This window comes from Oncorhynchus mykiss, chromosome 23 (assembly GCF_013265735.2).
Source record: "Oncorhynchus mykiss isolate Arlee chromosome 23, USDA_OmykA_1.1, whole genome shotgun sequence".
Classification (NCBI taxonomy): domain Eukaryota; kingdom Metazoa; phylum Chordata; class Actinopteri; order Salmoniformes; family Salmonidae; genus Oncorhynchus; species Oncorhynchus mykiss.
In genome coordinates this window covers 18,496,856-18,510,833 of record NC_048587.1, presented here as the reverse complement: position 1 = coordinate 18,510,833, position 13,978 = coordinate 18,496,856, and the positions used below count along the sequence as shown (strand labels likewise).

Genomic DNA, 13,978 nt, shown 5'->3' with positions numbered 1-13,978 from the left:
ATAGCTCTGAGCTTGTTTGACTTGTCAGGAATAGGACCACTGGTACTAGCTCTGCACTGGGTTTCTTAAGAGAGTGAGATCCAGGGAGGGCACACTGTATCCCCTTAGGATTAGCCCTCCTCCCTTTTGTGTTTGTCCTGGATGGTGGGCCAGCCCGGAAGGGTGTTTTAAAGTTTTATTAGTCGTATGTACAGGGATACACTTGGTACACACCGTCTAACGAAAATGCTTACTTGTGGGTGTGTGCGTGAGTGCATGTGTGCTAAGGTTCGGCGAATCAGAGCAGGTGGTCAGTAGTCTGATTTTGTGTGTGTGGATAGGGATCCTGGGGAGATACATTGGGTTTAAATACACAATGGTGTATGGAAACTCAGGTGGACCCTTCCTTTTAAAAGCTTTTTGTTTTTGACCATTTTTATTTGTTTTTGTTTGGGGGCTTACAGGTAGGTAGGTACATTATCCATTTTAAAGTATATGTTTTTAAAGGCTGCCACTCAAAATAAAACAATAAAAATACATAGAGTTTAAGTGATAATAAATGAAATATAAACAGGAAAATGGAACAAAAAAAGGTGGCGGCCTCCATCCCCAAACTTCCATCCCATTCCTCCAACCCCACCCTGCCAACATGTCTTCATCCAACTCCACCCCTGGAAACCATGTTTCCCACCCCTCTTAGCAACTAGGGTTGCTTGTCAGTCACCCACTACCCCCCATCCCCCCCGGCTCCATTCCTGGCGACCAGAAAAACCCCTCAGAATAGCTCCCCTTCCCCGTGGGCCTGAAAGCAGAGAAAAGAAAAAAAAAATGGGTTAATATATTGTTTGCATGTATGTGTTGGGCTTTGGCTGAGAATAGTATATTGTTCCTTGACTAGCACCATTCATTCTCGCTGTTTGATCATTCTAATGTCATAACTTCTAATAGTAACTGTATCCACTGGTGAATTGGGAGAGCGTGAGATAATTGCCATCTAAGAGCAACATATTTTTTTTGCGGCAGTGCTGCGTGCCAGCAGTAACAGTCTCTGATATATTGAGAGATTCAAGGAGCTATCATTAAGTAGTATAATTCCTGCCTCGAGCGGCAGGTAGCCTAGTGGTTAGAGCGTTGGGCCAGTAACCGAAAGGTTGTTTGATTGAATCCCCGACCTACCAAGGTAAAAATATAATCTGTCATTCTGCCCCTGAACAAGGCAGTTAACCCACTGTTCCTAGGCTGTCATTGTAAATAAGAATTTGTTCTTAACTGACATGCCTAGTTAAATAAAGGTTAAATAAAGGTTAAGTAAATAAATAAATAAATAGATGCAAAGCATTGAATATTTACATTCTTGCACTTCGAAATACATTTTGTAACTTTGCCCCAGAAGCATTTACCTACAGGGCACTCCCACATCATATGGAGGAATGTGTCTACATGATTCAGGGGACACAGTGAAGAGTTGGGGCCAATTTCATCGTAAAACGTTTCCTTGGTGTTAAATACAGTCTGTGAACAAACGTAACATAAGTTGATGGTTCAGATTACGCGATGCCAAGGTAATATTTGTCCATATTCTGTTCCAGTTAACGGGTTGTTCAGATTCAATTAAATCTGTATACCATACTTTTTTAACGGCTAGCTCAGAATATGAGCTTTCCAAAAGTTGTTTCTATATTATAGAGATCGGTCCTTTTGGGAGCACGGATTATTTATTTATAAATCCCTTCATTGGATATTTTGGTAGTTGGGTTTCCCAAGGGACTCCATAGGGCAATATAGCTGACCTAAGTTGTAAATATAATAAACAAGGATTTGCCTGGTAATGTGTATGTGGTTTTTACGTCTTGGAATGTCCTCAAGCCATTACCGTCCGTGATATCGTCAAGGGTACGGATTCCACGTTTAGACCATTGTGGAGATGCAATAGGCCACTATCCAGATTGCAAGGCGTTATTGTGAAATATTGGAGTATGGACATGCCGTTTTGATTCCCAGTTATATTGTTTTGTGCCAAATAAAAACCGGTGTAATAATAGGACCAAAGTGTAGTTTACATTGTTTAAGGGATATGTCAGTGAGGACCACCTCTTCCAGGGCAATAACACACCATGTTTCTCTTTTATACTCCGACAGGGGGCAGAAGAATCGAATCCTGGCTAAACCTATTTCGGATGGTACGAAATCCCAGTGTCTGGAAATACAATTTAAAGTTTGGTTCGGGTAGTCCTCTTACATCTTTCCCTCTTTGCAAGTTTGTTAATTTATCCCAATAGCCAAAAGGGGAGACGAGGGAAGCATTGAACTACAGAAATTCAGCTGTCGCAATATATTAATTTTGACAATAGGTATTCTGCTGGTTAAAGCAACTGGGATGTCAGTCCATCTACTGAGGTCGGATTTAATTGATTTGTAAAAGTTGTAAAAGTTTCTGGCAATGGTTTTTCCAAGGAAGGTATTAATTATATCTATTGCTAAATATTTCAAATGGAAAATGATTGGGATTCCATAAGTAGAGATGGAGTCCTCCATCGGGGTCTTGATAGGCAGTTGGGCAGATTGATTGGTCTAGGATCTGGATTTGCCTAGGATCTTTTGGGAAGGATTAAGATGCGTTCTCTAGATAAAATAAGATATTGTTGGCGTATAATGAGATGACGTGATCTGTAGAATTAAGAGATATTTGTGAAATTTCTTTAGATTGTCGAATTTCTGAGGCCAGGGGCTCTTATACACAATAAAAATAGCAGAGGTGAGAGAGGATCACCTTGCTTGCTACTTTTAGTTATTCTGAACGGAACAGAGCAGGTATTGCCTGTTATTACTATGGCTGTGGGATTGGAATATAGTATATTAATCATATTAATGAAATTGCAGCCAAGTCCCATATGTTCCAAAACCAACCAAATATATGACGATTCTAGTCATTCAAAAGCTTTTTCTGCATTCAGAGAGAACTGTCCAAGAAGCATTGGTTTCTGATGAAGCATGAAAGATATGGAATAGACAGTGGTTATCTGAGGATAGATGTACCAATTTGGGTAAGTAAGATTTGAGACGACATGACAGAATTTTTAAAAATAGTTTAATATCTGTGTTTATCAAAGATGGAGGGCAATAATGAGAGCACTGGGTGGCATACTTTAAAAAAAAATCTAATCGAAATTAGTGGTATATTTACATCCCTTCCAAATGAACCTTTATGAATCATTTCAAGTAACAGTGGACCTAATTGATAAAAACAATCCTTTATTCATGTTATCCAATGTCCTTCTGAGTTCATGGAGGGAGATTTGGCTCCCAGCAAGCCGGCTTCCTCAGTTGAGAGAAGAGGAGTTCTTATATCTTTAAATAAGGACTTGATCTAGTTTGGTGTGGATTTGTAATTAGAGGTATATCATTATTTATAGAAACAGGAGAATCTTGGCCTCCCTAGTGGTGCAGCGTTCTAAGGCTTCACTACAGACCTGGGTTCGATCCCAAGCTGTGTCTCAACCGGCTGTAACCGGAAGTCCCATATGACGGCGTACAATTGGCCCAGTGTTGTTAGGGTTTTGCCGGGGGGGTGGGCTTTACTTGGAAATCGCTAGAGCATGATAAGTCATGTGGCAGGCCAGGTGCCTGCAGGCTGACTTCCGGGTTAAGCGGGTGGGTGTTAAGGAGCGGGGTTTGGTGAGTTTCGGAGGACGCATGACTCGATCTTTGCCTGTCCCGAGCCCGTTGGGGAGATGCAGCGATGAGACAAGATCGTAATTGGATATAATGAAATTGGGGGGAAAATATAAAATAAAAGGAGAATCTTTGGTTGAATTAATTTGGGTTCTGATAGTAATTCACCTGATTCAGATTCAATAGTTGCAATATCTGCTAATTGGTCATTACTGAGAAGCTTGCTTGCTTGCTAGTAGATGACTGGGTCGATTACCCTGGAAGCAATGGTTGAGTTTAACTCGATGGATGTCAAATTCTACTGTCTTATCACTATATTTAGATTAGTCTTGACTTTTAAGGGAGGAGTCGCTACCTTGTCTCAAAAGTGTTTGTTGAGAATGCTCTAACGTTGTTAACAACGTTGTTAACAACTTTTAAAGTACTGATATCTTCTTTAATTGTAATTTATTCAGCCCAGATGCAAATGCAGTTGCATTATTTTTAATAAAACCTTTAATGCCGTCCCATGAATTTTTGTTAATTAATACATTAATTCAATTTCTTAACAGAAATTAGGATTTTGTAGTAAAGAATCATTTTTTTTTTTTTTTTAGGAGATTATGCAATTTGTATCAGGCAGTAAGAAGCATGATGATCATGTCTGTCCCAATAACCAGTTTGGAATGAAGTTCATTCTTATAATATGCTGTTCAGACAATGAAAAAACTTTAGGATCATATGAATTTGGAGAATACATATTAACAAAGGCAATGTTCTTTCTATTATGGATACATTTAAGGAAAGGGATTCTGCCTTCCTGGTCGTTGCCTTTACCAAGGATGGTGATTTAAGTTTCTTCTGTATCATAATGATTACACCTTTTAGTTTTGTTTGGGGCTGATGATAATGATATTAAGGCCTCTCAAATTCCACAAGAGAATATCTAGCTTTGCCGTTGTTTTTTTTAAATGAAATTGTTATCTTTGGTGTTGATAAGCCCATATATGAAAAGGAAAAAAAGCAGGACCCACAGCGAAACCCACCCATTGGTCACTCTCCAACAGGAAATACCCTTTCTATAAATCGTTCCCTCTTCCCCGACCCCCTTCCCCAGCCCCCTTCCTCCCTAACCCCCAACCCACCCTCCCTCGGTTCTCCCCGCCCTGCACTATAATTACAGGGTTATAGCATAATGGCTAGTGGCAGCCTTAAATATAAAATCTCTTAAGCAGCATATTTTTGGTCTTTAGGTGTAAAACAATTATTATTATAATAAAGTGAAACAAAATAAGCAATCAATTCAGACCGTAACAATTAAGTTAGCACACTTTATAAGTAAGGGTGTGTAATGAAGAAAATATTATGAGAATGAAAACAAAAATAAGATGTGACAGATATGCAAGCCTTAATGCCTAAACGGTCAAACAAAATAGGATAGCTGTAAGATCAATATACAGTGCATTTGGAAAGTATTCAGACCCCCTTTTCCACATTTTGTTATGTTGAAGCCTTATTCTAAAATGGATTAAATACATTTGTCCCTCATCAATCTACACACACAATACCCCACAATACATTTTTGCAAATGTTAAAATTTGTAAAAAAAAAAAAAAAAAAAAGTATTTACATAAGTATTCAGACCCTTTGCTATGAGACTCGAAATTGAGCACCGGTGCATCCTGTTTCCATGAATCATCCTTGAGATGATTCAACAACTTGGTTGGAGTTCACCTGTGGTACATTCCATTGATTGGACATGCTTTGGAAAGGCATTCACCTGTCTACATAAGATCCCACAGTTAACAGTGCATGTCAGAGCACAAACAAAGCCACGAGGCCAAAGAATTTTCCATAGAGCTCCGAGACAAGATTGTGTAGAGGCACAGCTCTGGGGAACGGTACCAAAAACTGTCTGCAACATTGATGGTCACCAAGAACAAGTTTGGAACCATCAAGACTCTTCCTAGAGCTGGCCGTCCAGCTAAACTGAGCAATCGGGGGAGAAAGGCCTTGGTCAGGTAGATGACCAAGACCCGATGGTCACTCTGACAGCGCTCCAGAGTTCCTCTGTGGAGATGGGAGAACCTTCCAGAAAGACAACCATCTCTGCATAACTCCACCAATCAGGCCTTTATGGTAGAGGGGCCAAACGGTAAAAGGCACATGACCGCCCGCTTGTAGTTTGCCAAAAGGCACCTAAAGACTCTCAGACCATGATAAACAAGATTCTCTGGTCTGAGGAAACCAATATTGAACTCTTTGGCCTGAATGCCAAGCGTCATGTCTGGAGGAAACCTGGCACAATCCCTACGGTGAAGCATGGTGGTGGCAGCATCATGCTGTGTGGATGTTTTTCCGCGGCAGGGACTGGGAGACTAGTCAGAATTGAGGGCAAGGTGAACAGAGCAAAGTAAAGAGAGATCCTTGATGAAAACCTGCTCCAGAGCACTCAGGACCTCAGACTGGGTGAAGGTACACCTTCCATCAAGACAATGACCTTAAGCACACAGCCAAGACTATGCAGGAGTGGCTTCGGGACAAGTCTCTGAATGTCCTTGAGTGGCCCAGCCAGAGCCCGGACTTGAACCCAATTGAACATCTCTGGAGAGACCTGACAGTAGCTGTGCAGCGACAGTCCCCATCCTACTTGACAGAACTCGAGAGGATCTGCAGAGAAGAATGGGAGAAACATCCCAAATACAGGTGTGCCAAGCTTGTAGCGTCAGCTTTTTTTACTTTATCATTATGGGGTATTGTGTGTAGATTGATGAGGGAAAAAAACGATTTAATCCATTTTAGAATAAGGCTGTAATTTATTAACAAAATGTGGGAAAAGTCGAGGGGTCTGAATCGTTTCCGAATTTACTGAATGCACTCAGACCGCTGCGCCACTCGGAAGCCCCAAGGCATATCAGTTCTCGAGGCGCCACTACAGACCCTGGTTCGATCCCAGGCTGTATCACAACCGGCCGTGATCGGGAGTCCCATAGGGCGTTGCACAATTAGCCCAGGTTCGTCCGGGTTAGGGGAGGGTTTTGTAAATAAGAATTTGTTCTTAACTGACTTGCCTAGTTAAATAAAGGTCAAATAAATATTGTTCATTAATTGGCCTGGTGTTATCCATATTTAAATGTCCTGGATAATAGTTATCTTGTTCCTTGTACCGAAACATGAGGGTTATCCTCATCATTGTCTTATGCTGAGTGTAGCATCATAGCCATAGGCTAGGCTGCATGATTGTGCATTGATAGCATACCTGAATAATGAGCCAGATATTGGGGTTCCATCTCTCAGCTTGTCCCCTTTTGTGTTGGGTTGATGTGCTTCTCAAAGAGGTCTCGAGGTTCCTTGGTAGTGGGAAACATGTTTTCTGGAAGGTCGAGATAAGTTTTGCCGGAGTGGATAAAGCCGCATTTCAGGTTTAGTTTACGTAGCTGGAATCTCACCTCGTTTTAGGTCCTACATTATGTCATGGCTATTCAGAGGCCCCACCAAATTGATATCGTAACCCCGTCACACTGTGGTTGACTCAGCGGCTGAGGACAACCGTGAGCTACGTATAAACACGCAAGCGTGTATACACACAAACAATGCCTCTTACTCGTCCGACAGGTCACCCCTCTATATACAGTACCAAATTACACCCTACCTGTCAATCATGTATACGAGGCCTGTAGTGAAATGACTCTGTTACTCTATATCCTGGCTTTATAAAGTATGATGCAACAGGTCTTATTGACCTCCGGGTATATTTTACAGGACACTAACCTTGCAGGTCTGATAACCTGACCTGATTCCAAATATGACGGACCAAAAAGTGGCTGCTGGCTAAAATGTTCTGGTTCTGGGCAGTTTTATCCTGTTACCCAACCGTTAAGCAACTAAACTGGGGTAGATTTTTGCAGAAGTGGAACACATGGAGAAATCAGAGCGAATCAACTCTCTCTTGTCAACTGTATACAGCTACCATGATGTTAATTAGATGTTTCCTCAAGCCAACCCCAGTATGAGGTGTGAGGAGACACGGTTTCAGGAAGACCCTAGTCTGGAGTTAGGGGGGGGTATTGAAAAAAATCAGTTGGCCTAGGAAGGGGCTATATTAACCCTGTGAATCATGGCAGGACTGACATACCGGGTGTCCCCTTACATGCCATATAAGGGGACCCCCCACCCCCCACAATGCTACTGTGGTATCACTTTCTGCAGAGGAGTGGCTATTCTTAGGCTGTCACTTCAGCTCATCTGAGCAGGCAAGACCTCTCTTCCTCTGGTTCTCTTACTCTTTTCTGTCTGTCTTTCTCTCCTTATTTAAAAAGGGGTGGGTCGTGAATTACATATTCGTCTGTGGCTGTAGTGGGTTAGGTTTTTGTTTGCTGTGCTTTCAGTCTCATTTGACATTTCGTTTAGTTCTCAAGTGTACTTTTTTTTTGACCATTTTTTTTTTCTGCTTTCAGAAGCTACTTGGCTCCTGCCCCACCCCCCTCTACCTCATTTTTTTTGAAGAAGATTCAACCAAACAAGCAATCAAAGCCTTTGGAAGAATGAGTACCTACAACATTTCTCTGAGTGGGTCGGCCCCATGGGGCTTCCGATTGCAGGGAGGCAAAGATTTCAACATGCCCCTGACCATCTCCAGGGTAAGAGATCAATTCAGTATACATACATCCATACTTTGTACAAACAAACACACAGAGATTTCCACATCCCATATCCGATGTGTCTTTTGACCAATGAGATCATCCTTTTTCTTGCATTAAGCTTGAATCTAGATGTTGGGGTTTGTTTAATGTTCCGTGCTTGAAACGGGATACTTGGGACGGCCCAACTCTGACGTCATCCCATTGAAGTTTAAATTCAAAAAGATGAAGGTAAAGGGTAGTGGTTAAGGTTAGGGTTTAGGGTAGGGAAGTCCCAAGGATTTCACATAGCACTAACTGTCAGCCAACCCTTATAGGACATCAAATATTGAATTACTACTACGGTACTAGCACAGTACTTGTAGGTGTGTTGTTGTTAAACATGGTGGTCATTTTGGGATGTTTGGTTGATATATTAGATTGTTTGGGATGCAGTTTTATTACAGTAGTTTCAATAGGTTTTCTCACTGGTTGGTATCCATTGTGTGATTTTGGAAAATTCAGTGATTTAAGCTTGGCCTTTGCTAAAAAAGTCTGAGAATATGTTGTGTTCACCTTATCCTGTAGTGAGTGGTATGTTCACCTCACACATTGTAAAGGCCTAAAGACTTGATTGGTTTATGGTGGTAGGAGCTGTGAGTTAGGGGTAGGCGATGTTAAAATTGTTACACCACAGTTGATGGTGAGAATGTAGGCCTACGTATGTATTTTCAGACTGGAATCATGGCATGCTGTCACCTGCCAAATCTATAGTGTAAATATACAGTTAACTGGCCAAAGGAAGGGAACACCAACATAAAGTGTCTTAATATGCCGTTGGGGCCACCACTAGCCAGAACGGCTTCAATGCTCCTTGGCATAGATTCCACACGTTTCTGGAACTCTCTATTGGAGGGATGCGACATCATTCTTCCGCGAGAAATTCCATCATTTGGTATTTTTTTTATATGGTGGCGAAAAGCTCTGTCTCCGGCACCGCTCCAGTAATCTCCCATAACTGATCTCTTGGGTGGAGATTTGGTGACCGAGACAGCTATGGCCTCAAGAAGCCCAAACATATATCAAATTTGACTAAAACATAGTCATTTTAAACCTTGCTAAAATGTGTATATGATCACATATATATGTCTATTATGTGTGGGAATACTTTGGAACAGATGTCCAAAATTAAAATCACTTGGCGCTGATTTGTTGGTGTTTTTGTACAGTCTTTTATGTCCAACAATAAAAATTCAAACAACATTTTTTATTTTTGCTCTGAAAACTTGGGGGGGACAAATCAAATACCCCGGGGACAAATAAAATCACCCATGGGCCAAATCTGGCCCACAGGCCACCAGTTGGGCGACCCTGGCACATGGTTTACATTGTTTTCATGCTCGTCAAACCATTTAGTGACCATCATGCTCTGTGGATGGGGATATTGTCATTCAGGGTAGCCTAGTGGTTAGAGCGTTGGACTAGTAACCGGAAGGTTGCAAGTTCAAACCCCCGAGCTTACAAGGTACAATTCTGTTGTTCTGCCCGTGAACAGGCAGTTAACCCACTGTTCCAAGGCTGTCATTGAAACTAAGAATTTGTTCTTAACTGACTTGCCTAGTTAAATAAAGGTTATAATTTTTTTTTTTCAAATATCAATGGTAGCCAAAATATTGGCCTGCCCAGCATTTTTATACATAACCCTAAGCATGATGGGATTTCAATTGCTTAACTAACTCTGGAACCACACCTGTGTGGAAGCACCTGCTTTCAATATACTTTGTATCCCTCATTTACTCAAGTGTTTCCTTTTATTTTGGCAGTTACAGTACCTGTAGTTACTTCAGTCGCTAATTCAGGTGTGATTATGCCTTTTGTGTGCTGCGTTTGTGCTGTGATGACCTAATATGCGAGTTCATTGCCCCTTTCCTTTCCTCCCCGAGACTGAAAATAGATATTTGGATTTCTCACCCTGTATTTTAAGGTGTCGAGGTGTATTTCTCCACATTATTTTAGTACTGAAAGTGAGAGAGGTGTTGTTGCCTGAATATCACAAGTTATTTTCTGGTAAGAACAGTATATTCTATGAACATCTCTTCCAAGAACCTCAATCTATCGATGTTCTTAGAGGAGATATTTGTAGAATATATATTTATTAGAAGAAAAGAAAGGAAGCTGTCTGAAATAATAATATTATGAGTCTGGTGTGTGTGCCCTGGTGTGTATGTGTGCCTGAAGCCTATGTGTTCATAACGAGTGCATCTTTGGATATACGTGCGTAACTCACTTGTAGACAACCTTTACAGTATGTTAGGATTTGTGTGTGTGTGTACAGTATCAGTCAAATGTGGACACACCTACTCATTCCAGGGTTTTTCTTTATTTTTACTATTTTCTACATTGTAGAATAATAGTGAAGACATCAAAACTATGAAATAACACATGGAATCATGTAGTAACCAAAAAAGTGTTAAACAAATCAAAATGTATTTTATATTTGGCATTCTTCAAAGTAGCCACCATTTGCCTTGAAGACAACTTTGCACACTCCTGGCATTCTCTCACAACCAGCTTCATGAGGTAGTCACCTGGAATGCATTTCAATTAACAGGTGTGCCTTGATAAAAGTTCATTTGAGGAATTTCTTTCCTCCTTAATGCGTTTGAGCCAATCAGTTGTGTTGTGACAAGGTAGTAGTGGTATACAGAAGATGGCCCTATTTGTGAAATGACCAAGTCCATATTATGGCAAGAACAGCTCAAATAAGCAAAGAGAAACGACAGACCATCATTACTTTAAGACATTGAAGGTCAGTTTCAAAAAGCATCAAGCGGCATGGTCCACAGGATAGGAACACCCAGAGTTACCTCTGCTGAAGAGGATAAGTTCATTAGAGTTAACTGCACCTCAGATTGCAGCCCAAATAAATGCTTCACAGAGTTCAAGTAACAGACACATCTCAACATCAACTGTTCAGCGGTGACTACGTGAATCAGGCCTTCATGGTCAAATTACTGGAAAGGAACCACTACTAAAGGACACCAATAAGAAGAAGTGACTTGCTTGGGCCAATAAACATGAGCAATGGACATTAGACTGGTGGAAATCTGTCCTTTGGTCTGATGAGACCAATTTTGATATTTTTGGTTCCAACTGCCGTGTCTTTGTGAGACGAAGAGTAGGTGAACTGATGATCTCCACATGTGTGGTTCCCACAGTGAAGCATGGAGGAGGAGGTGTGATGCTGTGGGGGTGCTTTGCTGGTGACACTGTCAGTGATTTTATTTAGAATTCAAGGGACACTTAACCAGCGTGGCTACCACAGCATTCTGCAGCGACACAACATCCCAGCAGGTTAGTGGGACTATCATTTGTTTTTCAACAGGACAATGACCCAAAACACACCTCCAGGCTTTGTGAAGGCTATTTGACCAAGAAATCAACCCATAGCCCCTTCTCCTTACTTGATCTGAAATGATAGGATGAGTATAAGCCACACAGTAAAAATTCCACCTATTGTAGCATTTCAAAGGGCAAAAGGGTTTAGCTATCACGACTGGTAATTACAGTCCTTTCAGATCTACAGGAAGTGTGTAGTGATAAGTGCGTAGCCTGCACTTTTCTTTATTTCAGTGAACCTTTACAACTGGTCATTGAATCCCCTTTGACTGTATGCAGTCTTTTATATAGAGAAGGCTTGTGAACTGGGGCCTTCAGTCTGCAGCCCAGGAGCACAAGGCTCAGTCACTCAGCACTCTGACAGGTGGGGAGGAACTTCTGCCTGCCTTGGGCTGCTGCTCTATCGCTCCCTTCTAAAAATACTTTCTTTCCCACCGGTGGATAATGCTGATGGTTTGGGTGGTTCATGACTGCTGCCTTTTTCCCCCTTTTTTTTTAATAGCGCCAGGTGTGACAGCAAGAGAGAATGTGTGTTGTGTAGCCTACATACTGTGTGGGCACTGCATGATCGAAAGGGAGGTTAGAGGCTGGGGATTGGGTTGTTAAATTGCTGACGACCAAGCTGCTGCTCGTGTCACTCACCTGATGGCCTGGACTGCACAACTTCAGCCCCGTACACAAATACTAGATGACTACTGTGGTGGTTCCAATGACAAATACATTTGTACCTCCTGAAATTGCGGCTGGCTACATTGGATAACTTGTCTGGCTGGTTGATCAAATTGAGAGTTATGTGGAGGTGAAATCAGAAATAAAAACAGAAAGATGGTGTATGGAAGGCATGGACCTGAAACCCTGCTATAATGGCAAGCAGCAGACCCTATGTCTAAATACCTCACTGTGAGGTTGGGATAAAAATACACCTCTTTGGAAGAGTGGCCTTTCAACAAAACAAAAAGTCTTTCCTCCATTTTCAAGTGAGGCACTTAATTTGTCCACATTCAAAAGATTGTCTTGGCCTGGCTTATGTGTAACTTGGCTTCTTTTGTGAGAGAAATCAGCCACTGTCTCACACACGGATGTGCGAGTCACCATTTATTGGTTTATAAATCCCCCATATTTAGGAGGGAGCACTATGACATTTCCGTAAAGACTGGACTGCCATTAAAAACTAATTTGGCCTTTTTATAAGATGTCTGAGGGAAATGTCAGCACGGAGATCCACCAACTGGGAATAAGATATGTGTCCCTAGCAAACCTCTGGAGTCCAGTATGGATAATAGCACTGTATTAGAGTGCCACATGCATAACAGCTGGTTGTGATGTGGTACTTTCTATTTTGTGTTGCCTGTTAGGACACCTTGGCTCGCAACAATTCATGTTATCAGGAAGTTTGTTTGGATTCATGAAAGCAACCTCATTCTTTTGGCATTTATTTGAGCTTCTTCAACTGCCCGACCAATATAGCCCCAGAAGATCAAGTTTCACTACTGAGTTTAATCTGATCTGTAATAATCGTTTTAGGAAATTGTGTTAGTAGTTTGTGCCCTCCGCAGTGTTATGCTGTTATTAAAATGTGTGTCCTCTCCTCGCCCGGAGAGTAGAAAGGAAAGCTCTGGTGACCGTTTTAGTCAACACATCTCGGCTCAAGTACAGTGGAATTCAAACAGCGAGGACCACCTGAATTTATTATAATTTTTTTACATTTTCACGACCACAACCCAAATATGATGATGACAACCTTAAAATCAGTACATTTAAATTTTTACATAGACAAATAACGTTCAATTCATCACATTTCCATCTCTTATCAAAGTGAAAAGAAACCATTAAATACATTTACTCAATAACATTTTATTTTTCTAATTATCGTTCTCAAAAACATTTGTATACTGTCCCATACAATAAACTGTACTTAATTTTTTTTTGCGCCCCCCCCGAATACACACAAAAAAAGTGGTTTTAACTTTGGCGAACCAACTGCATTGATTTGATTTGATTTCCCGCGCAACCCCACTAGTCGCGACCCCGACTTTGAAAACTGTATGTTGTGGTAAAATGGTCATTCCTTTCAGCCTTTGGTCTGGCTGTGAAATTGATATTGACAGATGAACACATCCCCTTGAGCGGATATGGGTGGTTGTGTTCTTTCTGTTTGAAAGAACTTTCTGCGTCAGCCCGAGACCCAAGACCGAGGGCAAATGGGGCTTTGAGTCCGAACTTTCGAGTCATTACCTCTCATACACTGGTCCTCATGTTGGGTATGTGACCCTGTCTGTGACGAGATGGATTTGACGAGCTGATTCACTCATTTAAATGATTCAAGATGA

General features: G+C 41.4%; 1 protein-coding gene across 1 annotated transcript in view; it reads left to right on the top strand.

Annotated features, from left to right (window-relative positions):
• The first annotated feature begins 7,870 nt into the window (after window positions 1–7,870).
• LOC110503086 (PDZ and LIM domain protein 7) overlaps window positions 7,871–13,978 on the top strand; it is a 68,412-nt gene continuing 62,304 nt past the window's right edge. The window contains exon 1 of the mRNA XM_036960847.1: window positions 7,871–8,270. Within this exon, the coding sequence (XP_036816742.1) occupies window positions 8,175–8,270 (96 nt within the window). The 5' untranslated portion in view covers window positions 7,871–8,174. The remainder of the gene's footprint in view (window positions 8,271–13,978) is intronic.